The sequence below is a fragment of the Lemur catta genome, chromosome 1 (genome assembly GCF_020740605.2).
Source record: "Lemur catta isolate mLemCat1 chromosome 1, mLemCat1.pri, whole genome shotgun sequence".
Taxonomy (NCBI): domain Eukaryota; kingdom Metazoa; phylum Chordata; class Mammalia; order Primates; family Lemuridae; genus Lemur; species Lemur catta.
In genome coordinates, this window is record NC_059128.1 from 52,956,378 (window position 1) to 52,980,872 (window position 24,495).

General features: G+C 36.2%; 1 protein-coding gene across 2 annotated transcripts; it reads right to left on the reverse strand.

Moving 5' to 3' along the window:
* Positions 1–1,386: 1,386 nt before the first annotated feature.
* GEMIN2 (gem nuclear organelle associated protein 2) lies at positions 1,387–23,131 on the reverse strand. Of its 2 annotated transcripts, XM_045568224.1 has the most exons (10): positions 22,883–23,131; positions 22,416–22,500; positions 20,717–20,806; positions 20,400–20,459; positions 17,476–17,589; positions 15,366–15,410; positions 14,005–14,073; positions 7,576–7,686; positions 5,743–5,801; positions 1,387–1,945 (listed from the first exon to the last, which is right to left on the reverse strand). In XM_045568224.1, exons 1-10 carry the CDS (start codon positions 23,050–23,052, stop codon positions 1,906–1,908), a joined length of 843 nt encoding a protein of 280 aa, XP_045424180.1. In that variant the 5' UTR covers positions 23,053–23,131; the 3' UTR covers positions 1,387–1,905. The 2 variants fall into 2 exon arrangements, with proteins under 2 accessions (XP_045424180.1, XP_045424188.1); XM_045568232.1 differs by lacking the exon at positions 20,717–20,806 and having other exon boundaries at positions 22,883–23,052.
* Positions 23,132–24,495: the final 1,364 nt, after the last annotated feature.

The window sequence follows — 24,495 nt, forward strand, 5'->3', positions numbered from 1 at the left end:
GCCCCTCTCTTGGGACCCATTACCCTCACCCGGGAGCGCTCAAATAAAGCTTCGTTGGTTACCCCTTTCTACTCTGCTCGTCTTTCTTTCTCTGGCACCGACCATCCAAAAACCTTACAATACTCTCCCTTTCTTTTTAATAAAACTTCACTTTTGTTAAGAGTGGCAATGTGCTCAGTTATATTTTTCAACTTTCTTTATGATTATGGCCAGTCATGTGGCATAACTCTTACAACTGAGATGTAAGTTGAAGGTTTCCTATAAAGCTTTGCTCCCTTAATATAAGCAACAAGGATGGTGCCTTTGTTTTTTTCTGCCTGGAGTGTGGATGGGAGGCAAGAGATAAAGCAACCAAATTATAACCAAAAAGATAAAAACTGCATACTAAAAATGATGAAAGGGAAATCTAGATGGAACCGAGGGCATTTAAGACATTGTAGAGCTGGCTGCACCGTCCTGAACTACTCACACCAGCATTAGTATATGAGAAACAAAAATAATTTTAGAAACCTCAGTTTAGCCAAGTTTTCAAATATGCTATTAACTGATAGACTCTTATGACTTGCAAACCCTCCTTTTGGAAACTTCTGATCAAAGGAAAAATGTTTGAAAAAGGAAAAAGTTATGACCTGAAAACATCACTGTTGCATTTTTTTGTATTAGATTAGCACTGAAAAAAAATTAGATATGCAACAATGAAGGAATGTTTAAGTACTTATGGTACCTGGACTATTAGGCTGCCATTTTAAAATGAGCTTTATAAAGACATAACAGAAAAAATTCAAATATAAAATTACATCTGCTCTAATTATAACTAGTGGCAAAACTATTGGTTGCCTGATCTATGGTTATTCCCAGTCCTCTTTTCCTTTTCCATCTCCCATTACAGACTGAAAAGGCTTACAACTTCATTTTCCACCTTTCTGGGAGCTAGAGGTGATTACATTTGTGGCCAGTAGATTTGTGAATTTCTGGGAAAGGTTTGCTTTTATGAGAACAGGGTCAGATGTGGAAGGCTTTGCCTCTTTCCCTGCTTTGTGTGTCTGGAATACAGACACACTGCATCTTGTTGCTATTATGGAAAAGCTAAATGAATCTCAGAGACAGTGGCATCATTGAGTAACTGAACCACTGTCAGTGGCCAGCTCCTCTATGCTTCTTGTTATGTGAGAAAAATAAACCCCTATTTGAATAACCATTGCTAGTTGGATCTTCTGTACTTAAAGAAGAAAACATCCCTATCTGATACAGAAATAAATTATAAGTGGTATAAATAAAAGATTTAACAGAAAAATTAAAACTGTTGACCTATTAGGATATTATTGGAAAATGGTTTGTTAGAAAAAGTTTTGTTTGTGCAGTAAGGCATTGAAAAAAGTATTGAGCTTAAAGAGGAAATATCAGATTAATTTTATTGCTGACTATGAACACATTAGCTATTTAACCTACATTATATTAATTCTAATACTAAGGATATCCATCATCTTTTGTTTTGTTCAAAAGTCAGAATTTTAGTAACCAAAACACATTTTCAATAAAATTTTATACACATATGTAAATAAACAATAAAACAGCACCAAGGACCTCTGTAAAATTTCATCATACAGTTTCTATGCTGGCTGCTTCACCAATAAATGGCACTCAATTTGTTTTAAATGCATGTGATTGCAGAAAACTGTTCAAATTGTTTATCAAAAGCTGGGGGTGATTTTCCATGGATATTTCAGACATTCAAATCAATACAAATATATTCTGAATATCAACTTGAGTTGCACAGGCTAAGATGAGGACCCTTCATATAGTGCTGAAGATGTGATGCAATCTGTACTTAAATTGGCATTGCATTTCTTCAGACTTAGGCTGCCTTCATCAGAAATATCTTCTATTCCTGTGAGATCAGCTGCATCAAGATGGTTCATCAGCTAAATCACGCTGGTCAAAATACCTAGTAAAAGAATTTATGCATAAAGATATTAATTGAAGCACTACCTGCAAAAGACCACAAACAACCCAAATGTCCATCAATAAGAGGACCGGTTAAATAAACTGTAGTATATCTGTATGGTAGAAGATTATGAAGCTACAAAAAAGGAATGAAGAAAATGTCTATACAGCTACGGTATGATTTCTAGGACTTATTAAGTAGAAAAAAGGTAAAGAACAGATTGTTCAGTGAGTATGTGTAGGATTGCAAATATATTTATACATATTTGCTTATACTTCTAAAAAGAAACAATGAATGAAAGGATAAACCAAAAATTAATAATAAATGGTTAACTATAAGAGAAGGGAGAAAAGAAGCTAATAAGGATAAAGGTAAATGCCAAAAATACTCCAAATGTACCTTGAATTATAATTTTGACTTTGGAACAATATAACTATTTTATGTAATTATAAAACAAGATTAAATAAAAAGGAAAACCACTAATCAAATTCTACCAAATGAATCTTACAATGTATCAAGTTGGTGCCATAACCAAACAGAAAATAACTTCAAGTGACCTTAAACACTGCATTTTGACTGTATGTCCCGAGTGAGATATTATCACAACCAAAAAAACCTGCAAGGAATTCTTAAACTTATTTCAATAGTTATCTGTCAGTAACATTACTATTATTATTCTGTAACTATTATGTGCATATTGTAGGATATAGCCAATAATTATGTTAATATCAAAAGCCAGAATTTGCAGCACAGGAAAAAATAAATATAACATTAACAGAAAAATCATGTAATCTAAATTAGAACTAAGATATCAATTTGAACTCAGGATTTTATTTTTCTCTTTCTAAAAAATGCACTTTCTAGCTCTGTTAACGAAAGGCCCTAAAAGCTATGACCAACTTAACAACTAGCTTTCCTTGTGTCCAACTTGTGGTCTCTAAATACCATATTCTACTTTAAAAAGAGGAATGAGCACTCCTGGAAGAAAAGACTAGTTCTATATCTGAAGCCAGAAAAGTCTAAAGTACATTTGAATCATCTTGGCACACCAGAAAGTAAGAAACCTATAAAAGTCGACTAAGTGTCCAGCTGGGAATGGTGGCAAATCCCTGTAATTCCAGCTACCTGGGAGGCTGAGGCGGGAGGATCACTTGAGGCCAGGAGTTTGAGACCAATCTGGGCAACATAGGCAAGTCTCTGTCTCAAGCCCACTAAGAGTTGTGTCAAAGGACACAGAAACTAACCTCAAGTGGTCCCACTGGCCAAAAATGGAACAATTTGAGCATCAAGAATAATAGTGACTCCAATGGATTGAAATACATCAAATGTTGGCCAGTCACGGTGGCTCACACCTGTAATCCTAGCACTCTGGGAGGCCGAGGCAGGTGGATTGCTTGAGCTCAGGAGTTCGAGACCAGCCTGAGCAAGAGCGAGACCCCGTCTCTACTAAAAATAGAAAGAAATTATCTGGCCAACTAAAATATATATATAGAAAAAAATTAGCCGGGCATGGTGGCGCATGCTTGTAGTCCCAGCTACTCGGGAGGCTGAGGCAGTAGGATCGTTTAAGCCCAGGAGTTTGAGGTTGCTGTGAGCTAGGCCGACGCCACGGCACTCACTCTAGCCCGGGCAACAAAGCGAGACTCTGTCTCAAAAAAAAAAAAAAAAAGAAAGAAAGAAAGAAATACATCAAATGTAAAATTCCTAAATTCAAGGCCGGGTGTGGTGGCTCATGCCTCTAATCTTAGCACTTTGGGAGGCCAAGGCAGGAGGATTGCTTGAGGCCAGGAATTCAAGACCAGCCTGAACAAGAAGAGCAAGACCCCGCTCTACAAAAAATAGAAAAATTAGTCAGGTGTGGTGGCACGTACCAGTAGTCCCACCTACTGAGGCTGAGGCAGGAGGATCACTTAGCCGAGGAGTTTGAGGTTGCAGTGAGCTATGATGATGCCACTGTACTCTAGCCTGGGTGACAGAGTGAGAACCTGTCTCAAAAAATAAAAAAAAAAAAATTCCTAAATTGAAAATGATAATCCAATTAGAAACAACCTTATTGGTCATCTTTGAAAATTGCCACAGCACCTCTCACTATTTCAAAAATTAGTAAATACAGGGAAAGAATTGATCATGCATCCTGTTGGGTTTTTTTGTTGTTGCTTTTTTTGAGACAGGGTCTCACTCTGTCACCCCAGCTAGAGTACAGTGGCATCATCATAGCTAACTGAAACCTCAAACTCAAACACCTGGGCTCAAGCGATCCTCCTGCCTCAGCCTCCTGAGTAGCTGGGACTTTAGGCATGTGCCACAATACCCGGCTACTTTTTTCTATTTTTAGTAGAGATGGGTTCTTGCTCTTAGGCTGGTCTTGAACTTGTGAGCTCAAGCAATCTTCCCAGAGTGCTAGGATTACAGGTCTGAGCCACTGTACCTGGCCTGGTTTGTATAAATTATATATTTCAGGGTAGCCAAATTGTTGAGGGGAAGTTACTTTTTATAGAAAAAATTCTAGCTAATACATGAATAGGGAATAACAGAAAACCCAGCATTTCTGAACCTCTAGTGCAATAATGGACCTAAGCAACAGTCATCAATGGCTGCCCAAACCAACAGGTAATAGGTGTGGACTTTACCTGAACCCAGTGATCAACTTTATGACCACTAAAAATAGAACAACTAGCCATTATCTACCTCCTGACGTGACACAGCAGCACCCACAGAGTCTTGTCAAACACACAAAAAACACTCCATATAATCAGGCCTTTAGACCTCCCAGTTTATAGAAAATACGGGTGATAAATGAACACATTAAATACCACCATGAAGACACAGTCATTCCAGAACAGAGGAAATTTTACAAGTCAAATGACCCGGTTTTTTCAACAAATAAATGGCAAAGAAAAAAATCCAGGTGGTTGGTGGGGAGACTTAAAGATAACTGTCATTGACAAAATAATTAAGGTGACTACATATGTAACTATTTGACCCTGGATAAAAAGGATTCCATTCATCTGAGTAGGTTATTTCTCTCAATTAGCAGCTATTGACTTAAAGGTACCAAAACGAACAAACCAACAACAACAAAAAAAGAGGTTTATAACAATATCTCATGTTGAAGATGCTATTGCAAAGAGAGTCAAGACCTATGCTTTCTTCTTCTTCTTTTTTTTAACATTTTTCTTTTTGAGACAAAATCTTGTACTGTCACTCCGGCTAGAGTGGTACAGTGGCATCATCATAACTCACTGCAACCTCAAACTCCTGGCCTCAACGGATCCTCCTGCCTCAGCCTCCTGAGTAGCGGGAGTATGGGCACATGCCAAGACACCCGACTAATTTTTCTAGTTTTTTTTTTTTTTTTTTTTTTTGTAGAGAATGGGGGTCTCACTTTTGCTCAGGCTGGTCTTGAACTCCTGAGCTCAAGCGATTCTCCTGCCTCTGCCTCCCAGAGGGCTAGGATTACAACAGGTGTGAGCCACTGCACCCAGCCTACTATAAAGTTTTAAAAAAGTATTGGCTTTGGGATAAAAATCCTGACCAATGGAACAAAAATATGTCCAGGGAGAGATCTAAAATAAATGTGTTTTATTTAGAATTTAGAATGTGAAAAAGTTTACAAATAAATTCAGGGTAGAATTTCAATGTAAGAAATAAAATCAAACATGTACTAAATAAAAATATGCCCCAACTGAAAACAAAGGACATAGGAAATTTAAATAATATAAATGCAATAAAATTAAATATGTTCTACTCTCAGTGATAATCAAATAAGGAAGAAGTCAAGGATTACTTAACTATACCTGCTAACCAAGCAGATCAATAAATTCAAAGCAGGAACCCTCTCATCATCTTTGCTATCCTAAAAAAGAAAAGAAAGAAAAATTTTAAATAGTTTGTTCCTCCCTATTATTTTTGAAATAAATTTCCTCTTAAGATGTAAAACATGAAAATTGTATTAGATGATAGTAATCATCACATGGAATTAGGAACCCTCAAAAAAGAGAAAACTGTAGAGTTAATAATTCTTGAGAAACAACTAAGAGCATCTTTTAAAGAAAGATTCTGAATAGGGAAAAGAAAGAGTTGAGGGCTCTAAAGATGATAACATGGGAGAAATATTTTCCTGGTTCCTATCGGAGGAACAATAACAGCCTATGTCCTAATTGGAGAGCAATGAAAAAATTAGATATTTTAAGGAACTTACAATCAAGAAAGTGAAATCCTGGCTTCAGGATAAGACATACCAGATAATATTCCAGATCAGAGTTCTGAATTATGATGAAGGCAATTTCTGAATTATACATTTTAGGAAGTCCACTTTAAATATTTGTTAAAATGACAGGCCTAACAGACATGGAAGACAGTCTTATTTTATAAATACAAAACTTAGTTTTACAGATTTTGAGGAATAGTCACAATAACCTATTGAGTAATGTTACATCAAAAATGTCATATATTAATTCAAACTTGGGACACACTTCCATGATGGTCGTGTATTTAATTCTTCCTTGTGCCAAGCACTACATGGAACAAAGCTGAATAAAACCTTATCTGCTAATAGCACAGAAGATGAAATACTGACATATTAACTTCTGTGAAAGGAATAATGTATTAAGTGCCATAAAAAAGGATACAAAGTATGCTGGAAAAACAGGATGGAGAGATTCTTTCTAGTTAAGGGGAAGTATGTAGCACAGCAAGTGGTGGAATATACAAGCCATACAGTGAAAAATATTTAGATGCAGTTTGGAAGAGAGTGAAAGGCACTTCTGTAGAAGGAATAAAGTCTAAGAACTAAGGACGGGATATTTAGTAAACAGACAGTACATTTTGTTTGGCGCGCAAGCCATATAAATTAGCCTGGGCCACATCATGCAAGATGAATGAAAATATTTCAGAATCGTCAATGGAGAACAAGTATACATTTTGGGGAGGGGAAAGGAGGGAGGAAAGAAAAAAACAATCAGAACTGGGCTAATCTGGTATCAGTTTAATTTATATAGTAATGCTGCAAACATGAGTTAGAGGAAGGGTCCAAATGGAGAAATTCAAAACAATCACTGTGTCAGAGACTGCTAGTTGACTACTCTAGCTTGTCTCCCCCTACTACTATTATAATAATATTTAGCCACAAAAGCTCATTTTTAGCTAGGCACATGGCCACCCAGCCAAAAGGAAACATTTCTTGCAGTCTTTTATGGCCATGACTCAATTCTGGCCAAAGCTATTTAAGAAGATATGCTTGTGGAACCTCTGAGAAGGGTATTTAAAGAAGATGGCCTTTTTTTCTTCTTCTTTCTAGCTGCCTATAATGAAATATAAATGGCTGAAGCTCTACCAGCCATCTTGGATCACAAGGTGATCCTGAAGATAAAACCACATGTGGCAGAACTCAAAGGTCTGTGTTACTGCCACCTTAGATCTTATCTGACTACCTTCAGGCTTCCTTTATCTGAGAAAAACATTTCCATTTTATTTAAGCTACTATTATTTTGGGCTTTTCTGTTATGTGGCCAAATCTAATCCCACCTAATAAAATAATCCATGTGTTCTCCTATTTCATTGGAATCCTTTTTTACCATCATATAAATAGGTGAGTGCATTCAATTTGAAATAGTTAAGTTGCAACTTACCACTAAGAGCCTCACTTCAGAGCATCTTCTTGCAAGCTGCCGAATCAGTGAATGAGCCTCAGGTAATAAAGGTTTTTCAAGACAAGCCAACAAAGCATAAAGCCATCTTCCCTAAATAAAATGTTTAAAAGTGATAATTAGACAAAAATACTGAGCCATAAATTTAACTTACTTTGAAAAATGTCCATGGGTGTGATGGCTCATGCTTGTAATTCCAGCACTTTGGGATGCTGAGGCAGGAGGTTTGCTTGAGGCCAGGAGTTCAAGACCAGCCTGGCCAACATAGTGAGACCCCATCTCTACAAAAATTTTAAAAATTAGCTGGGTGTGGTGGCACATGACTGTGGTCTCAGCTGCTCAGGAAGCTGAGGCAGGAGGACTGCTTGAGTTCAAGGCTGCAGCGACTGTGCCACTGTACTCCAGCCTGGGAGAAAAAGTGGGACTCTGTCTCAAAAAAAAAAAAGTCCAATGTTTTGCCTGGTTATTTGCTATGAATAAATTCACAAAACATTTAACTGTATTATGTTTGGATATAGACAACAAAGTATCATTCAGAAAGCAAGGTGCTATTTCTTGCATCTGTAACCATAGACACAGAACACTGGATACCTCAAAATATTCCCTGACCCCCAAAGAGTTCATTTCCGATATTTTTATGACAGCTGAAGGTCTCATTCATAAGCAGAAAACTACATTGAAATATGTATAAATCCTTACAAAATTAATATACATTTTTTTCTTTGCCCTCTATGGACAGATTTACATATCATTTGATAATTTTGTCCCCTGAGTCCATACAAACTAATTATGCTATAGATGAAATAATGTTTTGGTACTTCTATAAATACCATGACAGGGTGAATTTATCCCCATTTCCTTTTAAAATGGGCTTTTCAATTACAAAACTAATATATACTTGATGGAGAAAAACTGTGAAGAATTCCACGAGCACAAAGGAAAGAACAAACCTACAGTCTCATCAATCAAATAAAATTTGTGCTAATTTGTAAAATATTCACCTTTTTCCTATTTATATGTACAACCATTTTTCAATTGTAATACCATCTTGTAGCCTCTTTTAAACTTGTTACATAACATTTCCCATGTTGTGAAGTGGGATTAACAAGGGAATGTTATTAAAAACTCTCAACATGGCACTTAACATTCTCTTGTTAATCCCACTTGACAACATAGGAAATGTTTATTTATTACAAGTAAAATGGTGGCATCAAAGGATATGTATATCCATTAAGGTTTCTGAGATGTAATACCAAATTGTATCCCAGAAAGGTTATACTAAATTATATTTCTACCAGTGGTGTACAAGACTTAGTTTATTCTGAGCAGCACATCACTTTGGGGAAAACTAAAGAATATCAGAATAAAGTTTAAATGGGAATTTATACAACACACTTAGTTCTTTAGGGAACCCCAAATCAATAAGATGACTTTTTCTTAAACAAAAAGGTTCATATCTAGGTTTCTTTTACAAATAGTGGAATTCTCTTCTATATTAAAAAAAATTATACATTTAAACTTGACTCAAATTTTAAGGCACACATTTACTATGTAAAACTAGTATTCAGGTGTTGAAATGTCCTCTAAACTTTCAAAACCTCTACTGATTGTCAAAAATGTATTCCTGCTGAAAGGTTCCTTCTCTCAAAGTCAGCACACTGTGATAATACTAAATAATAATAAGTAAAAAACCCCCAAAACCTTTCTTAATAGCTTCACACTCAGATGATAAAATAAGTCTATGTTGCTCAAAAACAACCAAGTAATACTAAGAAAAAATAAAAGGTCCTTTTTTCTTCTGCTATTTTATGATAAGCAAACTTCCTGTGACATAAGTTTTCATCTTAAACACTAATCTTCTTAGTACCAGAATTCTGATGGTATGGTTACCTATATAGAGAAACTGAATATCTTTAATGACACATTACTCAAAATAAGATTTAAAGGATTATCAGTGTGAAACCTCAGGCAGTCATAATAGTCAAGATTTGGAATCAACTTAAGTGTCTATCAACAGATAAATGGATACAGAAAATGTGGTACATATATACAACTGAATATTATTCAGCCATACGAATGAATGAAATCCTGCCACTTGCAATAACATGGATGGAACTGGAGAACATCATGTTAAGTAAAATAAGCCAACCACAGAAAGACAAATCTTGCATGTTCTTGCTCATATGTGAGAGCTAAATATTAAAACAATTGATCTCATGGAGACAGAGTGTAGAATGATGGATACCAGAGGCTGGGAAGGATAGTGGAGAGGGGAGGATAAAGTAGAGATGGTTAATGGGTACAAAAATATAGTTTGGGCCAGGCGTGGTGGCTCATGCCTATAATCCTAGCACTCTGGGAGGATGAGGCAGGAGGATGATGCCACTGCACCCTAGCCTGGGTGACAGAGTAAGACTGTCTCAAAAAAAAAAAAGCATAGATAGCTATATAGAATGGACAATATTTGATAGTACAACAAAGTGACTATATTCAACAATAAGTTATGGTATACTTTAAAATAACTAAAAGAGTAGAATTGGAATGTTCCTAACACAAAGAAATGATATATGTCTGAGGTGACAGAAACTCCAATTTTCCTTATTTGATTAATAAACACTGTATGCCTGTATCAAAACATTATATGTACTCTATAAATATATACAATTATTATGTACCCTAAATAATTAAAAATAAAAAACAATTTTTAAATGGGAAAAAAATTCAGTGAATCAGTTGTCAGTGGTTCAGAAACATTTTATTGGTTTCTCTGGCAAATACAGCTATGCTGTTTCATAATGTGCATTCACTAAGTAAAAGAAAAAGCCAAATTCATCACCCTCATAAGTGAGTAATCTTTAGAAGTTAAAAAGAAATCCAAAAAAAATCTTACAATAAGGAGTTAAAAAAAGATAAAAGGAAGAGAAAGAAAACAGGTCAGATAATATTAATAAAAGGTCACTCTCAGACATAAAGAACTGATATTGAATATTACATTCAACAGCTAGATTCCAATAAATAAGCAGCCTAAGAATAAGAACAAGGTTATCTATTGAAAATGTAACTAATATACCAAAATATGGGAAAAATATTCTATTTCACTATTATTAAAAGAAATGTTTAATTTGAAATACTACTACAAATTTGCTAAATTTGAAAAATAAATTATAAAATAATGTTAGATGGACTAATACAGAATTCTTGACAATCAAACTTTTAAAAACATTTTTTTGTAGAGACAGGGTCTCACTATGCTGCCTAGGCTGGTCTCGGAACTCCAGGCCTCAAGCGATCCTGCTGCCTCAGCCTTCCAAAGCACTGAGATTACAGGCTTGAGAAGCCATAACCAGCCTAATCAAACATTTTTTTTGAGACAGAGTCTCACTCTGTTGCCCGGGCTAGAGTGAGTGCCAGGGCGTTAGCATAGCTCACAGCAACCTCAAACTCCTGAGCTTAAGCAATCCTTCTGCCTCAGCCTCCCGAGTAGCTGGGACTACAGGCATGCACCACCATGCCCGGCTAATTTTTTCTATATATTTTTAGTTGTCCAGCTAATTTCTTTCTATTTTTAGTAGCGATGGGGGTCTCACTCTTGCTCAGCCTGGTCTCAAACTCCTGACCTTGAGCAATCCTCCCATCTTGGCCTCCCAGCGTGCTAGGATTACAGACGTGAGCTACCATGTCCAGCCTAATCAAACATTTTTAAGCTACAAAAATGGTAATTCCACATGGTTCAACTTAAAGTAGGGTTGCAGACAAGAGAAATAAATTTAAGTATCCATTGCTGATGACATTATAAACTGATTCATTTATTCTGGAGAGCAATCTGGCAAAATGTAACAAAGGCTTAGAAAATCTTGATCTAATAATTCCAATCTAGAAATATCTTGAGAAGTTAATAAAAAATTAGTGTAAATGTTTATAATTTACTGACAAATGCAAAACATGAAGAAGAACCCAAATGGTCAATAATGACAGAATCAAAGTAAATTAAGAGACAGTAAGACAATGGCAATTATGTAAATTAGATTATATAGAAATATATATATATGAAATGTGAGCTAAAAAATATATATATGCACATTGACTACAACTATGTAAAAGACATGTGTGACCACTGAAGGAATCAGAGGCAGTAATTTTAAACATAAATTTTTTCCGTATAAAAAAAAAGTATGTGGTTTAAAACAAAATACATGGTATGCTATATAGTAGAGATTTAAAATAATAAAAATATAAAAGTATAAAATTAAAATCTAGTGATAAAAGGATGGGTGCGGCGGCTCACTCCTGTAATCCTAGCACTCTGGGAGGCCTAGGCGGGTGGATCATTTGAGCTCAGGAGATTGAGATCAGCCTGAGCAAGAGCGAGACTCCATCTCTACTAAAAATAGAAAGAAATTAGCTGTACAACTAAAAATATATAGAAAAACAATTAGCAGGGCATGGTGGTGCATGCCTGTAGTCCCAGCTACTCAGGAGGCTGAGGCAGGAGGATTGCTTGAGCCCAGGAGTCTGAGGTTGCTGTGAGCTAGGCTGACACCACGGCATTCTAGTCCAGGCAACAGAGTGACACTCTGTCTCAAAAAAAAAAAAAAAAAAAATCTAGTGATAAAAAATATGGTCATTGTACTCATGGAAATGACTTACCTAAGACATTTTGCTGAGGTAGACTGAGAAACATACAGACTATAATGCAATACTGGTTTATTTCTCTCTCCCAGGAGACTAGAAACTTCTAGAGGGCAAAGATTATATCTTATGTTTTGACAGGGAGTTTTGTAGCCTCAAATATGTTTTTTTTTTTTGAGACAGAGTCTCGCTCTGTTGTCCGGGCTAGAGTGCCGTGGCGTCAGAATAGCTCACAGCAACCTCAAACTCCTGGGCTCAAGCAATCCTCCTGCCTGAGCCTCCCGAGTAGCTGGGACTACAGGCATGCGCCACCATGCCCGGCTAATTTTTTTCTATATATATTTTTAGCTGTCCAGATCATTTCTTTCTATTTTTTAGTAGAGACTGGGTCTCGTTCTTGCTCAGGCTGGTCTCGAACTCCTGACCTCAAGCGATCTTCCTGCCTCGGTCTCCAAGAGTGCTAGGATTACAGGCGTGAGCCACTGTGCCCGGCCCTCAAATATGCTCTTTGCAAATATTCTAAAAAATTAAATCTACTTCAAAGGAGGGTAAAATTTCTTTTTTTCTTCTTTTAGCCCTGGACCACGAAGAGTTTAGGTAAAAATTCTAAAATCAAATTAGGAGGATTAATATTATCATTTTATGTAATATTCACCAAATTTATTCAATTTTAAATGTGAAAAATGAGCTGTGAATATAAACTAATAAAATAAAGGAACAATGTAGTATAGGTGTTAAGATTATGGACTCTAGAGCTAGATTGCCTGGGTTTGAGTCTGAGTTCTGCCAGTTACAAGCTCTGTCACCTTGGGCAAGCTACTAAACCCCTTTGTATGTTTATTTCCTTATCTGTAAAATAAGGCTATAACAGGGAATAGGTTATCGGAGGGTTCAATGAGTTATTATATCCAAGTCCTTAGAAAAAGGCGTGGCATGTAGTACTTGCTATCATTGTTATTTCTGACATTCTTTTGTGCCTGTAGTCCCAGCTACTCAGGATGCTAAGGTGGAAAGATTGCTTGCGCCCAGGAGTGAGGCCAGGCTAGGCAACATAGCAAGACCCTATCTCTTTAAAAAAAAAGGCATTTCAAACTTTTCAAAGTGGGGTCTGCAGAGCTGCTGCCAGTCTGTGATCTGTTTGTTATTGGTCTACAACAAGGTAAGTGCTTGTACTAGTACATAAATCAACCCTTTCACTGACATTTTTTTCTCAAAGCAAAACCTTCTCAGTGAAGGCAGTAGTATGTTGATTTACATTCTGGTGTATTTTCCTTATTTTACTACAAATAAGTATAGTTTGGATTATACAGTTATACATATATGTATACATACATATATATAAATATAAGTACTATAGAGTCCCAACTCATATATAAGTCCAGTAATGAGTTGCTTAACAAAGGGGATATGTTCTGTTCTGAGAAATGCATCTGTAGGTGATTTCGTCCCTGTGCAAACACCACAGAGTATACTTACACAAATGTAGGTGGTACAGCCTATTGTATGGCTAGGCTATATGGTACAGCTGATTGCTCCTAGGCTACAAAACCTGTACACAACATTACTGTACTGAATACTGTAGGCAATCATAACACCATGGTAAGTATTTGTGTATCTAAACACATCTAAACATAAAAAAATACAGTAAAAATACAATATTATAATTTTATGGGACCACTGTTGTGTATGTAGGCCAACACTGACCAAAATGTCTTTATGTGGTGCATGACTATATAAAGAATTTTGCCTGCATTATGAAAATAAGAAGATGCAATATACTACCAATTCTGGAGTAAAGTCTCTTTCACCAAACCAATTGCTCAGATATTCCAAGACACTAGTTACTGTTGCCTAAAAGAAAACGGTAGGGCAGGGAAGAAGAGTTGTATTAGTAATAAAACATGAGTTTCATTAAGTTTACTTAAAAATAACTCTAATGTTTAAAATGGCTTATCCTCTAGACTTTCAAAGAAAACAGTTATTCTAATTAGTAATTTGATTAGACAGTTCACTCAGTGAGAAGAGGTTTTTAAAACAAGTATTTTTATACTTTCAAATATCAACTTACGTCTTGGTTTAAATCCTAGTATTTAGTTTATAAACACTTAAAAAACGTCACATGCAGTTAAAAAAAAAAGGATCAGTTGCATAAAAACCTTCAGTTTATTTCCCAATTCAAATTAAATCAAATTATAAATCTAAAGAGAAAATTAGGTAGAGAAAGATCTGTTTTGAAGCTATACAGACAGAATTTATCAAAGTCTTGAAAATATTCTCTGGTTTATTCACATACGGTTGGATGCTTACCAAAAAAAAAAAAAAATCACATTGATGGAATTTAGTATGACTGCTACAGTATCTTAATGCAAATGATTAAGTAAGTAAAACTATCAGCCTGTATGTTATTTCCAACAGAGTATTAGTCTCAAAAAAAAAAATTATCTTCCAAAGTACCCAATGCTACATGAAGGTAAAACAAAGTCTTTTATTTTTTTAATTTTTTAAGTCTCTTTCCAGAAGAACAAAACAAAGTTTTTATTTGCTTTTGAAATGGATGACGAGTCTCTACTTCAAAAAGACTGAAGAACCAAACTCCATAATTCTCCCCTTTTGATCCAAGAAATTATGTATTTCAATTTTAGTGAAATATATAGGTCATCTAGAACTAGAAATGGCATTCTAAGCTTAGTACAAATGTTCCTCGACCTATGATGAGGTTACATCCCCATAAACCCTTCATAAAGTTGAAAAATCCTAAGTCGAACCACCGTAAGTTGAGGACTATCTGTATTCAGTTCAAGCCCTGGAATCTAAACCTTATAACTGAAATGTATATAATTAAATACGCTAGTACCACGATTAAGAGTATGAGCTCCGGAGTTAAATCTACCACTCACTGAATCCCAGTGCTGCTATTTATTTGCAGAAAAATCACCTGCAAGATACTTAAACTCAAATTTTGTTTCCTTATCTATAAAGTGGGTATCTATAAAAAGTGGGTTATAGTGAGAGTTAAATAAGAACCATTAAAGAGCTTAGGACAAAGTCTTGCATACTGTAAGTATTCAGTAAACGTATTCAAATACTTTCACATAGATTGCAAACAAAAGAATGCATGTATCTTATTATTAGATGAATTGTACCTGATTCATTCTGCTAACAATACTGAGCAAGGGAGGAAAACCAATCTGAAAGAAAAAACAAGACTGAAATTTACTAAATGGTATTATAAGGAGGGACTTCTTTTTTATCAAACAGGTTAATTTCTGACCACACTGTTGTTTAGTAACAAAGAATAAATAAAAGAAAATTCTTTCATTGCACGTTCTAACAAGACATTTCAGGAACAATTATGTCGGTAATGCTGAAGAAAACAATGTCTTGAAATTTGAATATATAAATTTTAAAATAAAGTATGATTTTAGCAACTAAAATGTCAAAAGTATGAAATTTTAAAAAATGATACTACTTGAAAGTTAACTTATCAAACACATTCAATAAAACTATAACATATTGATAAGATGACATTAATATGTTATACACACCATTTCAAAATTTTCAGCTAAATCTAACATTTTTAAGAATTAGGGCAGTGCTGTGGCTTCAGCCTAGCTCATAGCAACCTCAAACTCCTGGGCTCAAGCAATTCACCTGCCTCAGCCTCCTGAGTAGCTGGGATTATAGGCATGTGCCACCATGCTCGGCCAGTTTTTCTATTTTTAGTAGAGATGAGTCTTGCTCTTGCTCAGGCTGGTCTCGAACTCCTGACCTCAACCGAACCTCCTGCCTTGGTCTTCCAGAGTGCTAGGATTACAGGTGTGAGTCAACTCGCCTGGCCTTCAAAACTTTCTTTGCCAATATGTTATCTGAAAAATAGGAGCTCAGCAGAGTTGTAAGTTATATTTCTATTACAGTGAGGTTTGGCATCTTGTCATCTAAGAACAATTTTATATTTCCTTTCTGTGAGATGTCTATGTATACTCTTTGCCTGTGGGGTTTTTTTTTTTTTTTCTTTCGGCAGGGCGGGGAGGGAGTAGTTCTTGGTCTTTTTAGTGATTCTTGGAGCTCTTTTCATTTTGGGGAAAAATTAGTTTTAAATGGGAAAAACACAATATGGCACCATATAGCAAATAATAAATACTTGTTGAACAGAACAGAATAACATGATATAAGGAGTAAATAGTAATGTAGATGTATACAGTGGGTTCTATGGGAACATCTGCAAACTCAGGGGCAAGTGAATCCAAAAGGACAAAGAATTGGCTACATAATTTATGATTAATGCCATGTGAAATTTAAATATATCCTCAACATTTCATCTTCAGATTATGCAATTTACTAAGCATTTTACAACACCTTTCTAATTGTATCTTGCTTTCCTGTTTTCCTCTGACTGCTACTAACTTGTTTGCCCAATGCCTTATCATTTCAAAAAACTGAATTCTATCTAATTCATAAAATTATTACACAGCTAAACATAAAAGATATGAAGACAACTTAAATAAGTCACAGTAAATTGTTCAGAAACTGAGCTGTCACTTTTTAAGTTAAAAAGCTAATAAACTAAGTCAGGGGCTGCCAAAAGTCAGTAAGTATTGTAGGCTTTGCATGCCATGTAGTCTTAGTTACATATTATTTATTTTTTTACAACCCTTAAAACACCTAAAAACTGGCCGGGCATGGCGGCTCATGCCTGTAATCCTAGCACTCTGGGAGGCCAAGGTGGATCACCTGAGCTCAGGAGTTCAGGAGTTTGAGACCAGCCTGAGCAAGCAACAGACCTGTCTCTACAAAAAATAGAAAAAATTAGCCAGGTGTTGTGGTGTGTGCCTATGGTCCCAGCTATCTGGGAGGCTGAAGCAGGAGGATCGTCTGAACCAGGAATTCAAGGTTGCAGTAAGCTATGATGATGCCACTGTATTCTAGCCAGGGCGACAGAGTGAAACTCTGTCTCCAAAACAAGAAAAAAGCTAAAAAATGCCAGGCATCGATGGCTTGATGCCAGGAGTTTAAGGCTACAGGGAACTATCATTGTGCCACTGCACTCCAGCCTGGGCAAAAGGAGACCCCCACTTCTTTTTGTTTTTTGGGGTGATCATGACACAGAAGAGACCTCTGCCTCTTAAAAAAACCTAAAGAAAACAGAACCTAAAAATCATTCTTAGCTCATGGGATATATTTGCTGATCTCCTAAGACAAGTAATGCACCAAAATTAGAACACTTTTTGTCTAGTTTATCCACATATTACCTACTTGTACATAATCGATACCAGGACTTTCATTTGTAGCTGGCCCAATTGCCCCTTCAGCACATAACCTTTCACCCAGACAAAATTTTTTCCAGCCTTCTTCATCTTCAGATTTTGGCTGAAAGAAAAAAATGAATTTACTTATTTCTATGTACTTATTTATATACTGAATAGTATAAAAGAAGTAAGGATCCCCCATAGTCCCATCACTTTCAAAGATACAGTGCCAGTTACAGGCAGAATTTTGTGTTCCCAAAATTCACACCTTAAAGCCCTAACCTCCAGTACCTCGGAATGTGACTATATTTGGAGACAAGGTTTTTAAAGAGGTGATTACATTAAAATGAGGCCATTAGAATGAGCCCTAATCCAATCTGACCGGTGTCCTTATAAAAGGAAATTTAGGGCCAGGCGCAGTGGCTCACGCCTGTAATCCTAGCACTCTGGGAGGCCTAGGCCGGTGGATCGTTTGAGCTCAGGAGTTAGAGACCAGCCTGAGCAAGAGCAAGACCTCATCTCTACTAAAAATAGAAAGAAATTATATGGACATCTAAAAATACATATAGAAAAAATTAGCTGGGCATGGTGGCACATGCCTGTAGTCCCAGCTACTCGGGAGGCTGAGGCAGTGGGATTGCTTGAGCTCAGGAGTTTGAGGTTGCTGTGAGCTAGGCTGACGCCATGGCACTCTAGCCCAGGCAACAGAGTGAGACTCTGTCTCAAAAAAAAAAAAAAAAGGAAATTTGGATGTATAGACACTAGGGACTCCCACACACTGAAGAAAGACCAGGTAGGGACATAAGGAGAAGGTGGCCATCTATAAGCTAAGAAGAAAAGACTCAGAAGAAATCAACTCTACTGACATCTTGGACTTACAGCCTTCAAGACGGTGAGAAAATAAATTTCTGTTAAGACACCTAGTCTGTTATGGCAGCCCTAGCAAACATAGTGCCGAAGTGGTTACACTGTATGTGGGGTATATTTAGTTTGGACCACACTTTAATGGACACTGACAAGCAAGGGTGTGTCCAAAAGAGGGTGATAAAGATGGAAATCAGTATGGAAAAAAATGCACTAAGAATGCTCATGAGAATGAAGAATGTTTATCCCAGAGAAGGAGAAATGATTACATACTTTGTATACTTGAAGGGCTGCCCAGTCAGAGAAGGAATAGATTTATTCTAAGTTGCCAGATAGTAAAAGCAAGACCAGTTAGGAGAAGCATTCAGTCCAATATAACCACCTTAACAAAACAACTTTTATTTGTACATACTGCCTTGCAAATTACTCTACATTTATAGGTGCATTTTTCCTCCCTGAGGATAAATAGCTTTCATTAGATTCTCATGATGAATGAGACTGCTAAAAGGTTTAAAACCTGTTGTCCTAGAACAAGGTAACTACCTTTTCCTATTATTTCATTAGGTCAAAGACTCCTTCTGTTTTGGTTATAATATAATGTGCTTAATAAATGATTAGATAAATCAATAAACAAATGTTTATAATATTTACATAGGTGCTATCAGTGTTTTTAAATTTTTTCATTTGATTACTTAATGTTTACATTTGCCATGATGAACATTTATAATTGCTACATACTATTCCACTATTTTGATGGACCATAGTTTATTGAATCAATTATGTTAGGTCATTTCCATTTGTGACAAAATTATATCAAGTCATCATGATACTGATGTGGCTTCTTTTTGAATTAGTGGGCACGTACCCAAAAGTCCTCACATTGAATAAGAAAAATATATACCTATATTCCCACCCCTCCCTTCTTACTAGGAAGGCACCACTGCATAGTAAAAGGAACACAGGCTTTAGAGTCAGACAAACTAGGTTTTGAATTCTAGCCATACCATTTATGAGTTAAATAGCCCTGGGCAAGTGATAAGTTAGTTTCCTTCACACTTCTCCCAGAACAAAGCTTTCAAGTGGTATGCAGAAGCATACAGAGATGCCATATACTGATCTCTCAGCTTTCAGCTGGTAGTCTCAGCAGGAGTATACAAGCAGCCATTTACCCCAATGTGTCACCATGTGAAAGAGGTTAGACAGCACTGCCTAAAGGAAACTTTTAAAATCTGAAATCTATGAACTACCTGAAACTATGTGCAAAATTTTGTACATAGGTGCATTTTGTTCCCCTTTTAAGATAAACAGCTTTCATTAGATACTCAGAAGGAATATGAGAGTTCCTAAAAGGTTAAAAACTGCTGCCCTGGGCTGGGTACAGTGGCTCAGGCCTATAACCCCAGCACTTTTGGAGGTTGAGGCAGGAGGACTGCTTGAGGCCAAGAGTTCGAGACCAGCCTGTGCAAGACCCTGTCTCTACATTAAATAACAAACAAAACAAAAAAACAACTTCCCTGGAACAATGTAGCCATGTCTTTCTCAACTCCCCTTTTTATTTGGGGTTTTAAGCATGAAGAGCTTAAAATTGTATCTAAATTGATAAAATGCAGGAAAATACTACTTCCCAGTATCCATGACAGGCTTCCCTAATATGTCACTGGTATTGGGAAGCAGAAGTGATATGCTGTAAAAGTGTAGGTTTACTGCGTGTACCACAACCTCATCTGGGAAATCCAATAAGCCTTTATTCAATTTTTTTATAAATACTGAAAATGTATTTATTTCCCAAAAAGTAATGTCTAGAAGAATCCTTAAAAATTTGTAGAGGCCTAACAATCACATATCCAAAGTCTCCCAAGATATTATGGATTAAGATTATCATGAAAATAACAATTTGCACTAATTCTATACTTTACAGGCCATTAATATAATAGAACTGTTACTATTAATGGTATATGGAAGAAAACGAAAATAACATGAACTAAGAAAATGAATCTTTAAAGAATGGAATATGTACTATTTCAAACAAGTATACATTGTACAACTTAAACTGAGAAACTTACATACCATAGTCACATTACTATCCAACTGTTGTGATTTCCAGTGACTTCTATGTTTGTTCACACTCTAAAAGAAGAAAAGTTAGACAGTGTTCTTCAGAGAATGGGTAAACAAAAGAAAGAAATCAGTTTCTGCACAAAATTCTAACTATCTAAAACTTGGAAAATATGTTTCAAACTATATTATGTTTAGTTATCATAATTTGGTAATTAATTCATGAAGATTCTGTATACTTCAGAATCATAAATCTTATTTTTCCAACTATTTTCTAAGAACAGAAATAAATGTGACAGGAGCTTCATTTGATTAAATCTGACACTTACTTGTCGAACAGTTGAAAACTGTGCTACTTGTTGTTGTTGCCACTGAAGTGTTGGGGAATAACCTTCAGGGGCAGGTTGGCATCCTGAAAGCTAGAGATCAGTTCATGAATATTAGGATCAATGTTAGTGTCATAACTAGAATCTCATGCCTCTACAGAGTAAGAGTAGAACCAAGAAGAGTGAATAATAAACTATATAATTGATTATTCAAGAAAAATAAACACTTTACTATTTATGTAAAATAGTACATAAAATCGCTAGGAAAAGATCGTTAGTCACTTTAATAAGAGAAATCTGGAATGTTTTATAGTTGAGAGTTTCTAAGAAATCTAAATGACAGGAGCCCTGAAAATATTAATATAAGCTAGTCTTATCTGTCTGTAATAGCAGAACAGAACAAAAGGAGAGATACACCCCAAATAAAGAACTTTGGTATGAAACATAGTTAAGATACAAGGAATAAGTTCTAGAGTTCAATTGCGCAATAGGGTTATAGTTAACAATAATTGGTTGTATATTTCAAAATAGCCAGAAGAGTAGATTTGAAATGTTCCCGACAAAAAGAAATGATAAATGTTGTAGGTGATGGATATCCTAATTACCCTGATTTGATCATTACATGTTGAAATGATGATCATACCTTTCATATGCAGGTATGAAAATATCACACTTTCCCAGTAAATATGTACAATTACTATGTATCAATAAAATTAAAAAAAAAAGAATTTTGGTATGGGCAAAATGTACTCAAGTAACTTAAAGATATTTTATTTATTTATTTTATTTATTTTTTTGAGACAGGATCTTCCTGTGTTGCCCAGGCTGCTCTCAAACTCCTGGTTTCAAGCGATCCTCTTGCTTCAGCCTCCTGAATCTGCTGGGGTTACAGGAACAAACCTGTAATCTAAAATGGCACATAATTCACAACTAATCACATATTGCCTTGAAATAGAATTTAGTGGGATCACTTTTTTTAAAATTTGGTAAACAGGGTACAGTGGCTCACATCTGTAATCCCAGTGACTCTGGATGCCAAGGTGGGAGGATTGCTTGAGGCCAGGAGTTCAAGACCAGCCTGGGCAACATAGCAAGACCTTATCTCTACTAAATAAATAAATAAATAAATAAATAAAATTTAAAAATTAGCCAGGCGTGGTAGCAGGTACCTGTAATGTAGTCCCAGCTATTTTAAGTTGATTGATGAGTAGCCCCCCCAAAAGTGCTAGATAAATAAATGAATGAGTGTTCCCAGTGTGCAAACAGCTAGAAAAGTATGACATTTGGGCTTCTATTCTTAAAAAAAAAGAAAAAAAAATAAAGGAAACTTGGTCAAATTCAAAACATGCAAAGTACACAAAATTAGACTAAACCCCTGTCTAATAATAATTATGAAGACAGAACCAGACGAGTTTCCTTAAAAAATAAAGGATAGCATTAAGTAACCTAAAGATATCTTTAGGTTTGGATTATGTCTCTAAGATGGGCACATCTCCGCAAATGCTAGGGTTATGGAAAGCCTCTTCATTGACAGTATGTGCCAAATGTCCTTCTGGAGGAAAAGTACAAACGAATGTATAACTTTTTGGGAGTAGTCAAATCTTACCTACACCATAATTGACACTATCGGATACTATAGGAAGAGCCTTAGTCTTTTAATTTTGGGGGAGGGGCAGGTCTCTGGACGGTTAATAAAACTCACAGAAATATTGACACTTTGCTTCCTTTTCAACTTCTTTGGGTCAATTTGAGCTACCACAACATCTGGACATTGAGCTGCTTCGATCCTACAAATAAGTAATAAATGCAAATTTAATTACTATTGTGCTTTGCTCAGGTGTAAAACAAGCAATCCATTTCTACAGTTGTGAAATCAGGAAAAAATTCAGACTTCCAATTGAAATCCTAAACAATATATTTCTGAAATTATCTGGGTTGAAAGCAAACAAATCTACAAGCACACATCTTGATACGTGCAATCAAGTTCAAAGCAAACTAGCCCACGTTAGGATGTAATCCAGGGATCTCGAGCAGATCGGAGTTCACGACAGGATGGAACAGGAATAGAGGCGGGGCTTTATCGCACACAGGGGTAGCGCAGGGCACCAGACGCTGTGCCCAGGGCCGGGGCGGGAGACCAGCCCACCCGCACAGGGCCAAATCACTCACTGGACCCGCCTCAGGTATTCCTGAGGTGTCCTCGGGGGTACCGAGGGATCGAAAGCTTCCGTCAAGTCGCAGGGTTCCACCGGCAGCAGCCGGGGCATCAACTCTTCCACTGCAGACTCTGCTGGTACCCACGCCATGCCTTTCAATCCCGCCAGTCCCTCCCAGCGCATGCGCCTGGTCAAGGTCACGGCGCAGGCGCACAAGTGGGCACCTTTGGCAAGGAGCGGAGCAAGCCGCCGGGTTTCGGGACCGTTACTGCGCATGCGCAAACTCTTGCCCAAGGTTAGGGCTCCGGTGGTGTAACGAAGCCTTGGCGAATTAAATTAGTGGCGCAAGTAGCTCTGTCTGAAGTGTTTCTCGATCTTTTACCCTCTTCTAAAGCTAGGGCAGAGATTAACTTTTATGCTTCCCTAGTAGTGAAGGATCCTTAAATGTTTTTTTAATTAATGAATAATTTTCCTGTAATTATTCTTGGAGCTCTAAATTCTTAAACTATTGGTAAACACGTTACATACATTTCCTCATTTAATTCTTAGAACAACTCTGTGAAGTGGGTGGTAATATTACAGTTTCGTAGGGGAGGAAATCGACGTAAAGAGGAAATAAGTACTAGGAATGAGACTTTCTCCCAAAAACGAAGAGCCAGTTTCAACCCAGGTTTATCTGATACCTAATGAACGAAAAATTAATTTTCCACAGGAATTTCTTGTGCGTGGGTACTTCAAAGATCACCGTATGTTTATTTGAAAAGAATATTACTTCTAGGGTAGCCAGAATTTCTCTCTCTCTCTCTCTCTTTTTTTTTTAAGAAAAATCTTTGCTTAAGTAAGAATACTGCAAAGAATAAAGCTAATGTCAACACCCAGAAATTGCCAGTGTTAATGTTAGTTTAATCCTGTGAGGTAGATAAAATTATTATCTCCATTTTACAAGTGAAGAAAGAGGCAAGAATGGGTTAAGTAACTAGGGCTAGGTCACCAAGTACAAGGAACAGTGGAAGTATTATATCTTTTTTTTCCTACACAAATAGAATTGAATACAATTGACCTTTACTTTCTAACGTTTATGTTTATTTTTAAAGCTTTTTTTTTTTTTAAAGCACTGCATTTAGCTTGCAAGGAACTGATTTCAAACCAGGATGTTTTCTCTTGAAGATAGTGAGGATAGACCTTTGCTTAAGAAGTAAGGAATTAGTGCTTAGAAGTTGTAACTGAACAGTTGGGAGACTTGGAAAGACCACCTGGCTGCAGTCAATCTGGAAAGTTACTTGGTTAAAATTTTTTCACTGATTTTGGGAAAAACAGAAGAAATATGGAGAAATTCTCTTGTCCCCCAACATTTTGGTGATAATCAAGAACAAATTTGAAAAAGTAAGCAGTGACTTCATTTCTGGATTTTCTTACAAATACTTTTTTTTTAAAACTAAATTATTAGCAATTACCCCCCATTTTTATGGAGAAAGGAACAGGTGATTATCTTGCCGACCAACCACCAATGGAACAGTGGTTAACACTGGACTCTGTAAGTACGCGTCAGGTCTACATATGAATGAAGGAAGAGGAATAGATGAATAGGAGGAAGGTTGTCCTAAGAAATAATAATAAATTATTTTC

Bases quoted from the DNA above. Each gene is read 5' to 3' on its own strand.
- GEMIN2 (XM_045568224.1), bottom strand. From the start codon at position 23,052: ATGCGCTGGGAGGGACTGGCGGGATTGAAAGGCATGGCGTGGGTACCA. The intron at 15,411-17,475 runs GTAGGTAATATG...TTTTTCTTTCAG, and splicing joins CTGGTATCGATTATGTACAA to ATTGGTTTTCCTCCCTTGCT. The intron at 5,802-7,575 runs GTAAGTTGCAAC...TTTCTTTTTTAG, and splicing joins CTGAAGTGAGGCTCTTAGTG to GATAGCAAAGATGATGAGAG.